The sequence below is a fragment of the Penicillium paradoxum genome, assembly GCF_028828445.1.
Source record: "Penicillium paradoxum strain IBT 22861 chromosome Unknown utg000007l_segment0_segment0, whole genome shotgun sequence".
In the NCBI taxonomy this organism is placed as follows: domain Eukaryota; kingdom Fungi; phylum Ascomycota; class Eurotiomycetes; order Eurotiales; family Aspergillaceae; genus Penicillium; species Penicillium paradoxum.
The window spans coordinates 2,565,423-2,584,631 of record NW_026643185.1 but is presented as its reverse complement, the minus strand read 5'-3'; the positions used below and the strand labels follow the sequence as shown (position 1 = coordinate 2,584,631).

The 19,209-nt window shown below is 44.8% G+C and overlaps 6 protein-coding genes across 6 annotated transcripts; 3 read left to right on the top strand and 3 right to left on the bottom strand.

Annotated features, from left to right (window-relative positions):
- Nucleotides 1-96: 96 nt before the first annotated feature.
- gua1 (GMP synthase (glutamine-hydrolyzing)) lies at nucleotides 97-1,964 on the top strand (the record flags this gene model as incomplete). Its single annotated transcript, XM_057179546.1, has 5 exons — nucleotides 97-167; nucleotides 254-741; nucleotides 807-1,286; nucleotides 1,343-1,546; nucleotides 1,600-1,964. 5 exons carry the CDS (start codon nucleotides 97-99, stop codon nucleotides 1,962-1,964), a joined length of 1,608 nt encoding a protein of 535 aa, XP_057027932.1.
- Nucleotides 1,965-7,992: 6,028 nt separating this feature from the next.
- N7457_008502 (uncharacterized protein) lies at nucleotides 7,993-9,347 on the bottom strand (the record flags this gene model as incomplete). Its single annotated transcript, XM_057179545.1, has 4 exons — nucleotides 8,829-9,347; nucleotides 8,488-8,604; nucleotides 8,317-8,435; nucleotides 7,993-8,268 (listed from the first exon to the last, which is right to left on the bottom strand). The coding sequence occupies exons 1-4, from the start codon at nucleotides 9,316-9,318 to the stop codon at nucleotides 7,993-7,995; spliced, it is 1,002 nt and encodes a 333-aa protein (XP_057027931.1). The 5' UTR covers nucleotides 9,319-9,347.
- Nucleotides 9,348-12,564: 3,217 nt separating this feature from the next.
- Nucleotides 12,565-14,201, bottom strand: N7457_008501 (putative prenylcysteine lyase; the record flags this gene model as incomplete). The annotated part of the gene is made up of 2 exons (XM_057179544.1): nucleotides 12,565-14,021; nucleotides 14,060-14,201. 2 exons carry the CDS (start codon nucleotides 14,199-14,201, stop codon nucleotides 12,565-12,567), a joined length of 1,599 nt encoding a protein of 532 aa, XP_057027930.1.
- A 316-nt stretch (nucleotides 14,202-14,517) lies between these two features.
- N7457_008500 (small subunit rRNA maturation protein TSR4) lies at nucleotides 14,518-15,841 on the top strand (the record flags this gene model as incomplete). Its single annotated transcript, XM_057179543.1, has 2 exons — nucleotides 14,518-14,637; nucleotides 14,708-15,841. The coding sequence occupies 2 exons, from the start codon at nucleotides 14,518-14,520 to the stop codon at nucleotides 15,839-15,841; spliced, it is 1,254 nt and encodes a 417-aa protein (XP_057027929.1).
- A 1,418-nt stretch (nucleotides 15,842-17,259) lies between these two features.
- Nucleotides 17,260-18,102, top strand: N7457_008499 (uncharacterized protein; the record flags this gene model as incomplete). The annotated part of the gene is made up of 1 exon (XM_057179542.1): nucleotides 17,260-18,102. The coding sequence occupies one exon, from the start codon at nucleotides 17,260-17,262 to the stop codon at nucleotides 18,100-18,102; it is 843 nt and encodes a 280-aa protein (XP_057027928.1).
- Nucleotides 18,103-18,361: 259 nt separating this feature from the next.
- N7457_008498 (Cytochrome oxidase biogenesis protein Cox20 subunit) lies at nucleotides 18,362-19,022 on the bottom strand (the record flags this gene model as incomplete). The annotated part of the gene is made up of 2 exons (XM_057179541.1): nucleotides 18,362-18,627; nucleotides 18,674-19,022. The coding sequence occupies 2 exons, from the start codon at nucleotides 19,020-19,022 to the stop codon at nucleotides 18,362-18,364; spliced, it is 615 nt and encodes a 204-aa protein (XP_057027927.1).
- Nucleotides 19,023-19,209: the final 187 nt, after the last annotated feature.

Below are 19,209 nucleotides of genomic sequence, written 5' to 3'. Positions count from 1 at the left end.
CAGTATATCTTGTCGTCTTCAATTGCAGTTGATCTGTGATTGTTTTCGATATTTCTCAACTTTTTCATCAAGAGCACAGTGGGACTCAACTCGACCATGTCTGACTCCGAGGTGATTCCTCACAACAGCTTCGACACCATTTTGGTGCTCGACAATGGATCGCAGTAGTAAGAATCTCCTGTCTCGATCAAACTGTGTTGAAAATCTCGCTTTTGCACAAAATTTGCCGGGTCTAACGAAACTCTACCTACAGCACCCACCTCATCACCCGCCGTCTACGAGAGATCAATGTCTACTCTGAGATGCTTCCATGCACCCAGAAGCTTGCCGATCTGACCTGGAAGCCCAAGGGTATCATCCTGTCTGGTGGTCCTTACTCCGTGTACGAGGAGGGTGCCCCCCACATCGACCCCGCCTTCTTCGAATTGGGCGTCCCCATTCTCGGAATTTGCTACGGTCTCCAGGAGATCGCTCACCGTCTGCACGCCGATAACGTTGTTGCCGGTACCGCTCGTGAATATGGTCACGCTGACTTGAAGGCCACTCGCTTCGGAGGTCATGTGGACAAGTTGTTCGAGGGACTTGAGGATGCTATGACCGTCTGGATGTCCCACGGTGATAAGCTTTGCAACTTGCCCGAGGGATTCCACACTATTGGCGAGACCAAGAACTCCGAATACGCTGCTATCGCCCACAAGACTGACCCCGTCTATGGCATTCAATTCCACCCCGAGGTTACTCGTAAGTCTTTGATTGTTTGACTGAAGCTTTTTGTTTTGCGGGCTTAGGTACTGACGGGATACCAGACACTCCTCAGGGTGGTCAGCTCCTTAAGAACTTCGCTGTCGGCATTTGCGGTGCCCAGCAGACCTGGAGCATGTCCGAATTCATTGGTCAGGAAATCACACGTATCCGCAACCTCGTCGGCCCTACTGGCCAAGTTCTGGGTGCTGTCAGCGGTGGTGTCGACTCTACCGTCGCCGCTAAGCTTATGACTGAGGCTATTGGTGACCGTTTCCACGCCGTGTTGGTTGATAACGGCTGCATGCGTCTGAACGAGTGCGCACTTGTCAAGGAAGTCCTGCAGAAGCAGATGGGTATCAACCTTACCGTTGTCGATGCCAGCGAGGAGTTCTTGGCTGGTCTCAAGGGCGAGCACGATCCCGAGAAGAAGCGCAAGTTTATTGGTGGCAAGTTCATCGATGTGTTCGAGGAGGAGGCCCGCAAAATCGAGGCCAAGAGCGCTGGCAAGGTTGAGTGGTTCTTGCAGGGCACTCTCTACCCTGGTAAGATCATATTTGTTTATAACTTGGTCATTCAACTTGAGCTAACATTCTCCTAGATGTTATTGAGAGTATCTCATTCAAGGGTCCTTCCCAGACCATCAAGACCCACCACAACGTCGGTGGTATTGCCGAGCGTCTCATGGCCGGCCACGGTCTGAAGCTGATTGAGCCCCTCCGCGAGCTCTTCAAGGATGAGGTCCGCGAGCTGGGCCGTCAGCTCAACATCTCCGAGGAGCTTGTTGGCCGTCACCCCTTCCCTGGTACGTAATCCCATAAAAGAAGTCCCGGATTTGAAGACTAACATTACTTCCAGGCCCCGGTCTCGCCATTCGTGTCCTCGGTGAGGTCACCAAGGAGAAGGTCGAGATGGCCCGTAAGGCCGATCACATTTTCATCGGTATGATCCGCGAAGCCGGTCTGTACGATGAAATTGGCCAGGCCTACGCCGCCCTGGACCCCTCGCGCGCTGTCGGTGTGATGGGTGACAAGCGTGTTTACGCTAACATCATCCTTCTCCGTGCCATCTCCACCAAGGACTTCATGACCGCCACCCCTTACCCCTTCCCCTACGAGTTCTTGTCTAAGGTCGCTACCCGTATCGTCAACGAGGTCGAGGGTGTGTGCCGTGTTGCATACGACTTCACCAGCAAGCCCCCCGGTACCATCGAGATGGAGTAAATTTGAGACATCTTCTGGATTGGGAAAATGCTCGTGTTGTGTGGGTTATAATAGAAAAGTTTACACCTAGAATATAAGGGCCTATGAAAATGACGCCGAAAATGACCACTTTTGGCGCCAGACACGGCCGTCTTTCCACCCGTAACTTTGGAGGGCGAGCGGGCGCTTCACCGCCTACCGTCCAGTACCATCACTATTTTGCACCTACCTAGCGCCGTTAGTCATCATCTTCCGGCCGTGATGTTAGGCGCCCGTTCAACGGTCATTCCACCTACCACCAAAACGACGCCGAAAATGGCTCCCTTTTGCAGTCCCTCTCAGGAGCCCTCGCTTTCCGTCTTGCCTGGCCGGGCGCCTATAAGATGCCTCTTTTCCTCCCCCTCTCATGTTCTTCTAGTTCTCTCCTCATCCCTAGTAGACTTCCGCACGCACCGGAATTGGGTCGAATATCCCGACCCGGGCCCACACCGGACCCAACGTTGGGTTCACCGGATAACCTAATAAAAACCTAATTGGACCTAAATTTTATATAATTCTCTATATAAAGTGCTTTACTTATCTAAATTAACTACTATAATTTTTCCTTATTTTAGTTATATTAAGAAAGACTTTAATATTTAGTAGCATAGTAAGTTAAACTTAATGAAATATCCTTATTTATTAGTATTTAAGGTCTAGTAATATATTAATTACTTTATAGAATATAAAATTCCTTATAAAATAATACTATAAGAGAGTTACTATGGGCACCCGAAATTACTATGGGCACCCAGCGCTAAGCCTATTTAAATATTTCTTCCCGCTGGCCGCTCACTTTGATCCTCTAATAGTATGAAATATGGTATGATCTCTGTTTTTAATACTGAGATCGTATATGTGTACGACGAAATTACTACTACTAGAAATATTAGCTGATCCTACCATCATTTGATATCATGAAGCTATTCCTAGTTCACGACCCCATGCAAAAAAGGGGAGTTTTTAATGTAGAAATGAGGCTATTCCTAGATGTTGATTCAGTGTAAAAAGGGCAGTTTTTAATGTAGAAATGGAGTTTTCTATGCAGAAATAAGGCTATTCCTAGATGTTGATTCAGTGTAAAAAGGGCAGTTTTCAATGTAGAAATGGAGTTTTCTATGTAGAAATGAGGCTATTCCTAGATGTTAATTTAGTATAAAAAGGGTAGTTTTCAATGTAGAAATGGAGTTTTCTATGTAGAAATAAGGCTATTCCTAGGTGTTAATTTAGTGCAAAAAGGAGGGTTTGGTAGTGTAGAGTTTTTATAGGGCCCCCTAGATTATGTGACCTTAAAATAGATGCTGATTTCTAAAATAGTGCTAATCGAGTTTTCTTACGTAGCTAGTATAGTTATTACCCTTATCGATATAGGTAGATATAATACCTAGCTTAACTATATTATTACCTAGCTAACTTTAACTAGTGATCTATATAATATAGATCCCCCTACGCCTAGCCTTCCTAATACTATACCCCCTTTCTAAACTATCGAAACTAGTGTAAACACTACTACGCTATCTAAAAAAGAGGCACTAAGAACGTTAAATACGTAGTCTCTCCCACTCGGCTTCCCTATCGTGATAGTACGTAGTATAGATACGAAGATTTAATTCTAATATAGCCGTGGCCGGGACTATCGGATAGATCGTGCCCTAATTATACGGATACGTAGGCGGAAGCGGTCGGCAATAAGCTATAGTTTCGTAAGTACTCTCCGACGCGTTACTAGTAGTATATAGAGAGTTAAAAGTATTATTACTAAGTATAATTATTATTATATTAATCCGTTAACTACGATTATTACCCGTAGAATCGAGCTTAAGCGTCTACTATTAGCTATTATTAGCTAGATCACTAATAGTATCCTAACTCGTTATATTATAGGTACTATTCGGGGTAAGGCCGAGGCTAATAGTTAGACTTTATACCTCCGTACTCGCGATATTGCTAATCTACGGGCTTATATAGCCCGCTAGTAGCTCGTAGGGCGCACCCTAATTTAGGCTCTACTAATAGATCTCCCTAAGGATAGTACTTAGATCATTCGGTATAAGGTAGATATAGCCGATAACTCCCTTAGCACCCTTTTTATAATATATAAGATTAGTCTCTAGCTTCTACGTACCTATCTATATATCTTATAGATAGACTATACGTATAAGACTAATAAATAGAAGATACCCCTACTTAATATCGTAGGTATATCACCTATTAGTAAGACTTTTTATATAGTATATACTTTTTTAAGTAGTAAGAAGTAGGCCTTATACTATCGAGTACTTACCTAGCTTAGGGAGATCTATATAGCTATTAGTATAGGTACGAGTATACCTACGCTTACTCGCACTACTACTATAGAGTCTCTCGTTACCGAGCCCTTAGTAGTTAATGCCTTACTAGCTAAGTCCCTACTAGCTAAGTCCCTACTAGCTAAGTCCCTACTAGCTAAGTCCCTACTAGCTAAGTCTCTACTAGCTAAGTCCCTACTAGCTAAGTCCTTAATTCCCTAAAGTTAGCTAGAGTGTACGTATCTAACGAGCTTTATCTCGTCGAATAAGATCGCGAGTACCCCCCCTATCTCTATCTCCTATTTTAGTCTATAGACTATCTTAATAGATAAAGAATAAGTAGTACGAAATATAATTAATAAGGTTAGTATTATCTCTATCCTATATCTCTATATACCTCCTAATATATCGATCTTTACTAGGTTTTCCCGGCTATAAATACGATACTTTATATCTAGTATATCACCTATAATATCGAGTGCTACGCTAAACCCTTTCTCCGCCGCTAAATCCTCTAAACTATTACCGACTCTAATATATAGTATACTATTAAAGAGACCACCCGGGAGATTATATTATAGTAGAATACTATAAAAGGGAGCTAGTAGAATATCGTCTTCGCGCGGGAGGTTAACGATATAGAGGCTTAATAGAGAGCTTTTAGAGAGAAATACTATCACTACCTAGGGTTACTAGTATATATCGATAGGGAATAGATTCGTGGTTATAGCCCCTATTTCCTATAATACTATACTAGTAGGTTTTTATACCTTAATAAGACCTCGACTTCGCGCGTTAAAGTAGCCTATCGCTATCTTAAGCTTAACCTTTAGATTAGTACTAAGGACCTCTTTACTCTTAGTATTTAGTTTAAAAGTACGACTAAGTGACTAGCTATTAAGATTAGCTAGGAGCTTACCTCCTAGCGAATAGGGAGAGAGATTAATAGTAGTCTATTATTTAGGAAGGTTAAGATATTAGTTATAGATTAGGCAATTAATAAGGTACGATTAGTATTTAATTACTATCTACCGCCTACTAATAATAGGCCGACTATCCTATAATTATACTTAGGTAGATCGACGTAGACGAAGGGGTATCTATATATCTACTATATTAATAAAGCCTAGGTAATAGGTATAAGCCTTACCTAGGCCGACTTCTATCGCTATTATTAGATCTAGTAAGATTAGATTATACTATCCCTTAAGAGTGTATTAGAACTCTAAGTATAAAATCCTTATATAGTATAGGCGCGTAGTCAGCTACTAGCGTCTTAGTAATTATCTTAATAATTATCTTAGTAGGCCTTTATACTATTATCGCGGGTATTATAGCGATTTAAGAACTTAACCCGCCGCGAGCTATCTTAATTTAAAATTATACGCGAGGATAAGGATATAGTTATACGGCGATTAGTGCGATAGTAGCCCGTAAATATAAGACCTAATAATAAGTAGACTATCTAGGGCGAGATAACCGAGTCTAATAATTAGATAGCGGTTAGTAGGATCACTACGGGAAGGGGAAGGGGAAGGGGAAGGGGAAGGGGAAGGGGAAGAGGAAGTGCTTAATAAGACTTATATCTAGTTTATATAGTAAAGTTTGGTATAGAATATATTAAAATGACACTATAAAATAATAAGATTTGGTAGAAATTAAGGTAGTAGATAGGGAGGGTAATAACTATACTAGCTACGTAAGAAAACTCGATTAGCACTATTTTAGAAATTAGTATCTATTTTGAGGTTATATAATCTAGGGGGCCCTATAAAAACTCTACACTACTAAACCCTCCTTTTTACACTGAATCAACACCTAGGAATAGCCTCATTTCTATATAGAAAACTCCCCTTTTTGTATAGAAAACTCCCCTTTTTGCATAGAAAACTCTATTTCTATATTAAAAACTGCCCTTTTTATATTAAATCAATATCTGGGAATAGCCTTATTTCTATATAGAAAACTCTATTTCTATATTGAAAACTGCCCTTTTTATATTGAAAACCCCCCTTTTTTGTATGGGGTCGTGAACTAGGAATAGCTTTATGATGTCAAATGATGGTAGGATCAGCTAATATTTCTAGCAGTAGTAATTTCGTCGTATACATATACTATCTCAGTATTAAAAACAGAGATCATACCATATTTCATACTATTAGAGGATCAAAGTGAGCGGCCAGCGGGAAGAAATGTTTAAAGAGGCTTAGCGCTGGGTGCCTATAGTAATTTCGGGTGCCCATAGTAACTCTCTACTATAATTAGTAGGGTTGGAAAATGTTGAAGATACAGAGGTATAATTGTTAGGACCGGCGTACTGGCGGGTCCTGGCAGGTAATGTAGAACTAGAGTGAAGGAATAGTAGAGTGCTGGTATATTTATAAACTAATCGCTAAAGAGCTAATGTTACGACCCTCTACTAGAGAGTGCCTCACAGGCTGGATCCCGCCTAGTCCTGTGACCTAGAACCTGTGATCCAGTAGGGGTAATATGACCCCCCGCTAGAGAGTACATTATAAAGACTGAGTCCTACCGGGTTAGGTGACCTAGCCCCGTGACCCGCTAGAGGTTATCCCTATAGAGACTGTAAGGGGAACTTAGCTCTTTAGCGATTATTTTATGAATATACTAGCACCCTACTATTCCTTCACTCTAGTTCTATATTACCTACTAGGACCCGCTAGTACGCCGGTTCTAATATTCTAATCGCCAAATCTTAATTAAACTAGACTATTAGAATACGTAATATGTTACAACCTAACGTACGCGGAGTACGAATACGGTGCGCATATATCTTATAGCACATATCGGGTATTTAGGTTGGTAACCTGACATGACGACCAGTTGGTCGTCATAGTGGCTCTTTTGGTAAACGCTCTACCTTACCATTACTTCCTAGTTTTGCAACGTGGTGTCAGGCCCACTTGCCTTAACAGGTCACCTATACTTTCCGAGGCGAAGTGCGGTCCTTATTCATATGCTTTGACACCACCCGACTTATTATATAAGCCGGACCCTCGAACTTAAAATCTTTTCGGGATGATATGACCATTATAAGAGCATTGCACTGTAATTCACTTGGAGGATGTGAAATTGTTAAAGCGCCGTCGGGTTCTTGAATCAACTTCTGGCAATACCTGGCATGGTCATCGCGTCGGCGCGGGGAAAGTAAGCAAAAGCGCTTGTCTCACTCGACAGTTACCTGCATATAACTAATACATAGACCTTCTCGGATACTAAAGCCAAGTTGCTGCCAGGCCTCTACAGTAACTAACCTCGAGCTTAGTGGAGACAAATAGGCCAATAAAAACTATTAACCGCCATCCTTCACTTGCTACTAAAGTGGTGATCAACTACCCGCTGCTTTCGCCCAGCGGTAAAAATTAATAGTTTGATTCAAAAATTTTGTTCAATGATTTTACAGTCGTTCACTGAGAACAATAAACGATACAATATAGCCAAAATTACCCGTCAATAACTATTGATATCCTATTTACTCAACGTTTATCGAATTCGTTGGTTACAATGGTCAACACATTTCCACAGTATCATTTTTTTAAGGGCATCCGTTTCATATCCCCTACCAATGAGACCTCAAACGCGTTGAATCGGGCCTAAGGCCCACGGAAGTGAGCCGCCCCACACATAATTGGGTTTGCCTCCTTGTTCAGGCCCATCTTTAGGACACATTGGAATACTAGCATAGTTGCCGCTCCACCTCTTCATCCAACTAAAAATGAATGATTGAGAAGTCTGGTGGTTGATTCTCGTTCTTCCGGACGTTCCTGCAATGCTGACCAAAGAAAATTTGCAAGTTTTTCGGTATTTTCTTTGCCAAAATCCGCCGGTAATCTCTCGCTAATGTAGATAGCAAATTTTTGATTGCCTTGTTCAAATAGCTCGTGCATGAGAGATCGCAAAATCCCATGAACCTCGTCAATCGTGCAGCCAAAAGATTCTACCGGGAAGAGTGGCTCGTTTGTAGCAAGTTGAAATATCTGTACTTGATGGTTAGATCAGCTAGGGATTAAGGATGGGGAAAATACCAAACACCCTAGAGCCCATATATCCACCTTCTCATTCCACGAATGGGGTTGGAGTAACTCAGGTGCCCTTAACATCATTGGCGTGACTGGAAGAAAATCATCTTGTGTGTTCCACATAGCTATGGTAATAGTCAATAATCCACATTCTCGCATCACCAAAGGGGTTCAGACCTCCGCCCATATCACCAATCTTGACTAGAAGTGTCGAGAAGGCTGCATTGTCTAGCATTCCGCGGGGCCGCTGCGAACTCATAAGATACCGCGGGGCACTATTATCCACTTCAACTCCTGGAAGCCAATTGACAGGACTAAATTCGGGTTCCGTTATCATTCCCCCCGATAAGTCGCAATTTAGGGAGAATAGTATGTTGGCTGGTTGGAGGTCTATTCACAGATCAATATTATCATTTTGGGCATTCGGCCCCGAAGATACATACCGCCATGAATAAGGCCCTGGCCGTGAAGATAATTCAACCCGAGCAATATCTGTTTCGAAATCTCGCGAACATAACCTGGATAGCGTGGTTTTTCCCGAATAGTCATTGCTTCACCATCTGACATCATGACCGGGAACACGAGACAAAGATGTAAGCCATTAGGCCCTTGGTGCTCAAACTGATCCAGTAATTGCAAAACGTGGTTTTTCCCCGGATGGTGTGTATCCGCTTTCGATAAGTGAAGGAGGATAGAACGTTCGCGGCTGTTACTTGAAATATTCGCTTTGAGAATCTTCAACGTAACATATCTTTCAATCCTAGAGGACAGGAAAGAGTAAGTCTGATAGTCGCGGGCGAAATAGGAAACGAGATAACGTGAATACAACCTTGTATCTTCGGCAATCCAAACTGTAGAAAACTGGCCAAATGCCCATTTTCCAACAATCCGATACCTGTGGTGGAAGGTGTCGTCGAGGTGAACTGGGTGGTAGCCTCCAGCACGATACTCTTCGACAGGTTCGACAACATCATGAATGCGTTCGAAGCGACGCATTTTCCTTAACATAATTGATTCGATGGTGGCACTAGGGGCGTCTGTATCGCTGGAAAACGCCGGAGTGGAAAGCAAGGAACAATCAATTCTGAGAAGGTTAGCCACGTGATATTAAATATAAGTTAGCCACTAGCGCCCCCGAAACCAAATCATCGGTGCCGTAAGGCATGAACACCGTAGCAATCTGGATCGTGTCTAATAATATCTGACGAATACACTAACCACAATACACGGTCCTCTTACGTCTCTTACGTAGTTATTTTTTATAGATGAGGGCTGAAACAAGTGTTGTTTAGGTAGGTAGATTTCTTTGTAGCACGCGCTTCGAGCACTGTACTCCGTAATGAAACGAGCAAAGCGTAACAAGTCACTCCAAGAATCAGTAACGAATAGGAGCAATCCTTGGCACGAGAAGTGGCCCCTAATTAGCGTCGATTTCAGCGGGAAGTGGCAGTGGGGTGGGCAGCTCGTGCGGGGTAGTAACCCCTTCACATCGTACCTCGTTTCAGGGCACCTAATCAACTTGTAGCTCGTACCGCTTGGCACTTTTATTGGCAGCAAACCAAGCTCTTTTCCTAAGCGCCGACTAATCTCGTAGGGTATCTGTCTAGCTCATTGTCGGAATCAGCTGATAAATGTATTAATAGCGTGAATAAGTATGTATATAAACCCTCCTTTCCAGTCAAAGCTGTACTTAAATGCCCAAGCCGTTTCTTACTCTATCTACGGAAGATCCTTTTATCTACCAAATTCACTATGGTTTTACCCGTTGAATTCAAGCCGCCCACCATGTATTCTACACAGCTGGCTACGAGGGCCGAGATTGAAACGATCGTTAGGGAGCATCATCAGAATAACCTACTTGGAAAGGATGGAAAATATATGATAAGGCTGTCGTGACGTAAGAAATCACTATTCTGCGCTTGCATTTCCTGTTACTAACTATTCCTAAGATGCAATTTCCACACCAGTAGTCACAGCGGTGACCCAAAGGAACACCTTACTGTAGAATTCTATGCTGGAGAGTTCGTGAAGACACAACATGTTTACCGTAACTAATTCGGCCGAGGGGAGGCATCAGTCCGAGTAAGTCACCTAAGCAAATGCTTTTCCGCTGAAACTGCTAAACCAAAAGTTGAATAAACTCGCAGAGTGGTTTCGCGGGCGTTGATTTCAGCGTCGGATGGGAGTAGTCTTAAAGCGTTAACATGGAAGCGCTTTCAGCAAAGTGATTTGATTGTGAGAAATGAATTATTCTGCTATATAACAAGGTTTAGTTTTGTGATGACAAAAATACATTTCATGCTCTATACTGTTGTAATTTTAACGCGCTTTAAGACTGTGCATATAGATTAAGCCAATGCCTAATGCCTGAAAAGAAAAAGGAAATGGGAAAGTAGGCTAATGTGTGTGTTGATAGCTTAGTGAATGAAGGTAAATGGCTTAGTGAATGAAGGTAAATGAAACGATAGAACACTGCGGCGACTAATATATACGATATTGGTTTTCGGACTTGCAAGTTGTGCAATCGAATCAGGCTTGAAAGAATGATGTTTATTGGGGGATAAGAATGAAAACGACAATTTTTCCAGCCTTAGATAACCTGTAGCAGCCAATTTTGATTGTACTTTCTTGTTATTTTAAGATCAGCTTACCGTGAGAGCAGGACTTTGAGGCATTTACGCAGGGCTATTGAAATAAGGCATACAACGCGGGTGCTTCAACCTAAGGGTGTTCCAACAAGTTTCGATTGATGGTGAACAGAGTCATTTACTCATCCGAAAAATCATGCCATCAACTTTACATTGCTTTCTTTGCTCGGAAGCTTAATCGTACCCATCAGCGTTGCCATCAACGCCCGCCTAAACCTTAGAACTCAATCAAAGACTATATAAATACCTCGTCAGACGCTAGCTCTCCTAGCATCCTCTAGCAAATGAACGTTACAGATTTTTGTCAGTGAATGTAGTAAAGTTAGTCTCGCTCATACAGCCTATTCCTGAGAGGTTCAAGTGCCCAGACAGGGAAGGTATGTTTCTTAGCTTTCGATGAGGTCCATGTGGTGATTGACTGCGTGATGTCCAATCCTAAAGCTAAGAGCATATAGAAGCGTGTTCCGCAGAATAGACGGAGATTAAGAAAGGTAAACCTATTCTTTCTATATCAGAGGAACTTTGGCTGATTACTAGCTTCGTCGAATGCCTTACACACAACGAGATCATTCAATACATATACCCCTCGCAATAGGAAGCTTGTTTGAAGAAAGGAAAACGGGGTCTCGACTCTCGCGAGCGAGTGATGTAGTCAAGATAATGACCTCGCCACGGTGACTGTACTTACTAAGGAATTTAAGTGGGATTATATTTATACATTCACTGACGAGGCCAGTCTGTATAATCCGAAACAATCGAATCGACGTATATTCCAGAAAATAAAGGCCTTTGAATGTCAGCATATCAAAAGGCAAAAGCGTGTTAAGGTATTATCGGAGCAAGAGATCGGCATACTGGAAGTTTAGTTTATCCTATCTATGCAGTATTTTTGATATTAGTCAGAAAGTCATATTTCCTGCTAGAATAGTGGATATAGAAATACAGAGATTTCAATATCCTTGATTAGACCCCTATTATACTAAATACCCCGTCAGTTAATAGTTATAAGCCTGGTCCGCACGAAATAAGGCTGCTGTTACGAGCCTCTGCTAGAGAGTGCCTCACAGGCTAGATCCCGCCTAGTCCTATGACCTAGAACCCGTGATCTAGTAAGGGTAGCATAACCCCCCGCTAGAGAGTGCATTATGAAGACTAAGTCCTACCGGGTTAGGTGACCTAGTCCCATGACCCGCCAGAGGTCATCCCCGAAGAGACTACTAGGGGAACTTAGCTCTTTAGCGATTAGTTTATGAATATACCAGCACTCTGCTATTCCTTCACTCTAGTTCTACATTACCTGCCAGGACCCGCCAGCACGCCGGTCCTAACACAAATACAGGTTTAGCTAAAATGATGGGATGCATATTACGAATACATGTGCATAGAAAGGAATCAAGTTCATTGTTTCATGTTTAGTTTCGATTGATTCATAGAGAGAGGTATGTCAATAATACCTAGATGTAAGACTGTAAACAACATAGACAAAAACATGAACGAGAGTTTTCATGCATAGCGCTTAACTAGTTAGAGAGGGGAAGATATAAATAACACTAGAAGCTTATAGCTCCCTTTCCCCAAATGGGGCATTATTATCTGACCGACGTTCTTACTTCTGCCACGACTGAGACATGAGAGTTGCCACGTTCCGGCCCATCAGTGCACTGGTCTCCATTGTCGAGATGAAACTCTCAATACCACCTGTGTACCAAACATTCGGTGCTAGAATTGTATCCTCGAACGTCACTCGCGGATACAGGAGAGGGTATGGGTTCCACAGCTTCTCATGGAACCAGCTGACATCAGTCTTTGAGAGGTCCCCAATAGTCGTATTGCTCAGCATAGTTTCACTTTCTAGCCCCAAGATCTGGGAAATGAATTCACCAGTGGGCCGCTCCGGAGAGAAAATTTTGTAAACGTAATGTTGCTGTGTGTTTTCTCCAGATTGCACCGCAGAACGATCCACTGTTCGAAGTGTGCTGATACTCCAGAAACCGCTGGGGCCAACACCAGCCGGGTTGGAACCCAGATCAAGGCCTTCAGGCAAAGTGGTCAGGATAGTTTCAGGCGCTCTTGAATCTTTAAGACCGAAATACTCCGGTGAGATACGGTGTGGGGATGCAAAGAGTGTAACATGCAGATTGACGTATGGAATCTCATCTGGGGTCCGCTCCAAGGGAGGCGAAATGGAGATGTCCGAGTACTGCAAAGGACCAGCAACGATAACTTCGTCAAATGTATCATGCTCTGAGTTGATAGCAGTATTTGGCTTTGCCGAGACGTGCAGAGTTCCATCATCGCTTCGTCTAATGTCAGTGACCGTGGTGTTCACTTTGATGTTGGCTCCCGATGCCGTCAACGCGCCATCGAAGATGCGCCAATTGCCACCCTCAATAGAGACGGCTCCATCCGTGGCCATGCAGACGACAGATTCCAAGCCATGAATCAGCTGCAAATTCTGTCCGTAATTTACGCGAGTACTTGCTTGGATGATCTCCCTCGCAAATAGTGAGTCGATGTTGTTTGTCTGCAGAAACACATCGCCAGGGGAGGAAGTGGCATTGATCAAGTCTGCAGCGATAGCCGCCTTAGAGAGGGAACTGAAAGGGAACAAAGGTTCTTCATAAATGCGCAAGAACTTTCCAACAACGCTTTTCACCAGGTTCTGGGTACGGAGCGGTGCAAGGCCATACCGCCAGAAGAGTCGGCCGATATTCCACCAGCTATACGAATTCTTCATGGTGAATACAAACTGCTTTCCGTCCCAGATTCCAATACTTTCATCGGTCTCTCTAGGCCGTGCATGGTCAGCACTGTGAACTGTCAACCCGAGATCACGAGAAGCGTTGACCAAGTTGTAATTGACCTGGACGAAGATGGAAGCGCCCAGTTCAATGGGATAGGCCGGATCGTCGAATGCATTGACAGTTGTTGAGCGGCCTCCGATATAAGACTCACGCTCGTAGACTGTGATTTCGAGTGGGATGTTGGTTTCATCTGCTAGCTTGCGCAGTTCATACGCAGCGAACGAGCCTCCGGCTCCGGCTCCTATCAGGGATATCAGCCCTGTATGGAACTGTCGTTCTATCTCAATGAATGCATACCAATTACTGCCACCCTCTTCGGGGCTGAGTTTACGGCTCCATGCAGTGGTTCTTGTTCTGCTGCATCGCCAAAGGAGACAAAGAAGATGGCTAAGAAGGAGTATAGGAAGAGAGCAATATGCCGTGGCATGACCGCTCGCATGTTTATGGTGAGACTGGGATATGGCAAGTGTAGGTAATTGGCAACTGAGTAACAAATACCGATTAGCGGGAATTTGGGTATAGCTCAGATAGCATCAGATATCTGTCGATGAATCGAGGCTGGAGTGTTGAAGGCGGAGATGATCTGCCCAGTGTACCCTGGTAATAATACCGTTCGATAACCGTAATATACACAGCGCTATTCCCTTTTCAGAATGGCGCATTTCCATATCGCTTATCGGCATTTTTTTGAACGAGGGGTTCTTCGCAGATTTGATGTATGCCCAATTCACTTAAATCCGAATAATTGCGCCACAATGGATCCGTACGACAGTGACTCTAGTATTGATGAGGACCTCACCGACACCGGTGTGCTTCTAGGCTATGCCGCTGAAGAAGTTATCGAAGACACAATCAGTCATCTTGGAGGATGGCCGGTATGTTCTGTCACTCCAACGAACCACTTGTCATAACAAATCCAACTAACAATCCCGATTTTCTTTGCAGACATGGCTTGATGAAGCCTCCCCTGCACCGGGTGATTTCGCGAACTGCAAAGTCTGCAACAACCCAATGCTACTTCTCCTCGAGCTGCACGGTGACTTGCCTAATGACTTTCCAACCGACGAACGCCGCCTTTACCTATTTGGTTGCCCTAGAAAAGCCTGCAACCGCAAGCCTGGAAGCATCAGAGCATTCCGCGCAACGCGCAAGGTAGCCATCGGCAGCGGACAGCAAAACAAACAGGATGAGCCGAAGGAAGCCCAGCCCGTCGCACCAGAGCAACCCAAGCAGGACCTGGGAGCAAGCTTGTTCGGTGCCACAAACCTGACAAACAATGTCTCCTCGAACCCAAACCCCTTCTCATCAGGCTCGGGCCCATCACCCGCAGGAAGCAATCCCTTTGCAACACCGCTCCCGGCAACAGCGCCTGCAGCTGAGAAGCCTGCGCCGTCCGCAACCACACTAGCCTCATCATTCGCGGATAAAGTGCGCATCTCATCACCACCCCCGTCAGCCGCGACAAAGCAAACACCCGAATCAGCCGCAATCGCACCGTGGCCTACACAGTCCGCGTTCCCCCCACCGTACACAAACTTCTACTTGGACGCGGAATATGAGACGCTTTCTCGGCCATCGAGCCCTTCAGTGCCCGATAATGTGCAGATAGAACCAATGGAGGAGGAAGGTGCTGGTAGCGCAGAGCTTAAGGACACATTCGAGTCCGATCTTGACAGGGACTTCATGAAGTTCTCGATGCGCCTCGAACACAACCCGGAGCAGGTGCTGCGGTACGAGTTCCGTGGTACACCGCTGCTATACTCAACTAGTGATGCGGTTGGTGCCAAGCTACATGTTCAAAATGCCCCTGGCGCTAAGGTTACCACACTCGGTGCGGGGAGTATTCCTGGTTGTGAGTACTGTGGAAGTCATCGCGTGTTTGAGCTCCAGCTTGTGCCGCATGCCATCGCTATGCTTGAGGAGGGGCGCGCCGGTGTTGGGCTTGGGAAAGATGATGCTGGCATGGAATGGGGCACTATCATCATGGGTGTCTGTAGTAAGGACTGTGCTCCACAAGAGTTGGGTGTCACCGGGTGGCGGGAGGAGTGGGCTGGTGTGCAGTGGGAGCAGTTGGCTTAGATTTGGGTTTCTGCATTAGATGATCGTATTAGGCCACATCCTTGGATGGTGCCTACATAGTATATAGCCATGTTCCTAGAAAAATCGAGTTATTTTGGCTCTATGATTGCAATACTATTATGATGACAGTAAAGTCCTCCCCGTCTTCCTTTCAAGTAGCAAAACAAGAAACCCCTAACATGATCGGTTGCTAGGCTTTGCCGGGTTGTTTCCGAAGTTTGCACAATAAACAACCTGGATATATAGGACCTGACTCCTAATATCAGCTTGGCGTATCATACCAATGATAGTCCTATGCCACTATAAGAATTCGGAGGCGCATTTAGATTTCCCCAAGCTCGTTGTAGCACTAAACCGTTGCATTAAATTGTTTACCTATACTCTTCCCTCAATCCCACCTTAGTTAAGATGCATCAGCATTCACAACAAGATCTTAATACATATTCGGTCTACTGAAGCTATGGAATATGCTAGGAAGTTTCAAATATAAGGACATACCAAGCAAGCTAATTATGATCATATTCATATTTGTGTATACCACACTGAACATTATCAGATTTAAACGAATTAGAGAGGTAGCTCTGGAAGAGCTAATCCTGCTTAAGTGATTTGGACATGATTGCCTCGGTTCTACCGATTGTCTTGATGAACATGTTGATTTCCACAGTAATATTGGGGCTCATTCGGATGTTGCCGGCATCTATGACGAGCATCTATGATGGGTTCAGGCCCGGCAGCTCGACCTGGTATCTGCTACCTACATAATGTATGCGTAGAATGAGTGGTTGTACCTTTGATATGCGTCGGTGATACGTTTGAGAGAAGGAAGATAGACAAAGATTAAGTGCAATCTATAAGGTGAAAAGCGGTTGCTTCTTTGGGCGGGTTGAAGATAGGATCTAAAGATGAAAGTGAAAGAACGAGATATGAGAGGGCAGTCGGAAGATACAGGTCCTCATCCCATTGGGGAGGTGTCTTCTTCAAGAGTTACAAATAATCGGTAGTGTTGAGAGGAGAAGATCTAGTCGGAAGAATGCTATAGCTGAAATGTAGTATAAACTCAGTATGAGCTTGGGGTATTGCCAAATTTAGTACTTGCCTAATAGCTCTGACGTCCCTCAAGTCAAGCAATTCAAGGATCTAAACCTCGTTTGAAACCTGCAGGAAAACCTCTCATGATTCAGTGAGACCTATTTTTACTCCTTGCAGAAACAAGATAAAGAGAGCCAAAAAGAAACCCTTGATATGACCCCCTGGGCCGTTCAGTGGCGATCATTTGTACCCCACAGTCCGTTTCAATGCCGAAAGTCCAATGACCAAGCCCCTCACAGCCCTGAACCTTCCGTCGTAGACTTTGCAGAATGAATAGCTTCGTTTCCTGAGATCAACTTGGTGGTGGATACCCCATTTAGTTACAAATGAGCTCCATCCGGTTGCTCGGTGACGCCCCCACTATGTCCAGTTTCAATATGATGCCGACCAGCTTACCCTTATCTTTCTCTCCTAAGCGCAAACGAGAGCCTTCAGAATCGGACTGCTATAGCCCCTCAGCCTCACCCACATCAACGATCTCGATCGCCAGTTTTCAAGAGAGTCCAATTCGGGACGAAGACGAGCTAGAGCGCTACAGTCCACGCGCTGCAGTGGCAGGGCGATTCGGAGAATTAGCCATCCGTGGCGATCCTTTTTCGGACCCTGGTACATTGATTGGCGACTCACGGCAAGGATCTGCTGCTCTACCGGCACAGAAAACATGCGAATCTGACTATCAGAAGAATATGCCCGAAGCTCTACCGTCTAGCAATGAGCCCGACCGCCAAGGGCTGCGGTTCGAACCGCCCGCAACACAGGATCCGTCGACTTCTCTGCCCACTTCCCCCGCAAAGAAGAACGGGAAAACCCCTCGAAAGCACTTGAATCCGTCATCGCCCTCCAAGCGCAAGCAACGATTATCTCCTCCTCTTGCACAAACACCGTCTGAAGAAGACCCGCTTGTATGGCATGATTCGGAGATAACGGGCCACAACCCATCCGATCCAACTGATGATGGATATGGGATCAACGGCATAGGCTTCAAACCAACAGCCTCAATCGCCTGGGAAAGGTCACAAAAGCGACAAAAGCAAGTCACCGAATGGAAGAATCGCGAAGCTCGAGAGGCTCGGGAAAGACGACGCGAAAGGAGGGATGGCGCGGAGATGGACAAATTGCGCGGTATACATGAAGGTGCAATTCAGAAGCGAGTGAAATTTGATTTCTAGTATGCATTCACAATTTGCAGCCATATTTGGATTATCTTTACTTCGGCGTTTTACTTGTGAAGGGGCAAGCATATGGGTAGTTTTTGTTTTCTTCTTTTGCCCTCTCGCACAATTGTGAGGACCTCATGATGATTGGGTCGTCAATATGAACTTTACAGAGAGCTATGATACACAGAGATGACTTTATGAAATGGTGTCGACCACCTCACAGCAGAATACATATACAGGTTTAGAAACACCTCAACTCCTTATGACCGCACTACCAGAACTTGTAGTTGGAGGGATTTGTCCAACTCTTGCTCTTCTTTTCCTCCTCAGCAAGACGTGCACGCAGTGCCGCTTCTTCCTCTGCAGCAGCCTTCTCACGTTGCTTCTTAGCCTTCAACTGGTTCATCAAATCGAGAGCTTCTGCCATGCCACTCAGCTCCCTGTTTCGTCGCCAGCGGCAGTACTCATATGATGCCAATGAACTGATCGCGAACATGCCAACGGCCCAGTTTCCTGCAGACCATAAATAGTACCGTCCTACAGGATTAGCCTAGATTCACAGCCCAGAATCCATTCGACCAACCTTTAAGCACGCCTCGTAGACCACCAACTCCGAATCCGACACCGATACCAGTCAACAAAGATTCTCGGGCACATGGTCGTTTGTGAACTGTGGACATTTCGGAGAGCGAGACGGATCCAATAATCTCGGAGTACGGTACATCTTTAGGATTCTTGCCTCGGGGCTTGTAGGTTGCTTGCGCGAGCGCATTCGCGGGTTCTTCAGGGTTTCCGAAGGCATCCCATAGCTTTCCAGTTTGTGACTGGGATGGCTCGTATTTCGGTGTTTGCGAATTGGCCGAGGAGTCAGGCGTTTGTGTGTTGCTAGCACCCCCGGGGAGCGAGCTGGGTTCTTGTGAGTCTTCCGCCATAGTTGTGTATAGTCAATTGCTTTGGATGTCCATTACTGTCTCCATCCACCGAGAATCGATACGGCAGATAGTTGATCCGATGGCCAACTCCAGGGCTCCGAGACAGGCCCACCCGTCTAATTGGAAAGCTGACTAACCAACGCGCTACACGGCCGCGGTAACTGGAACGCGTCCGAAATGGATTTGA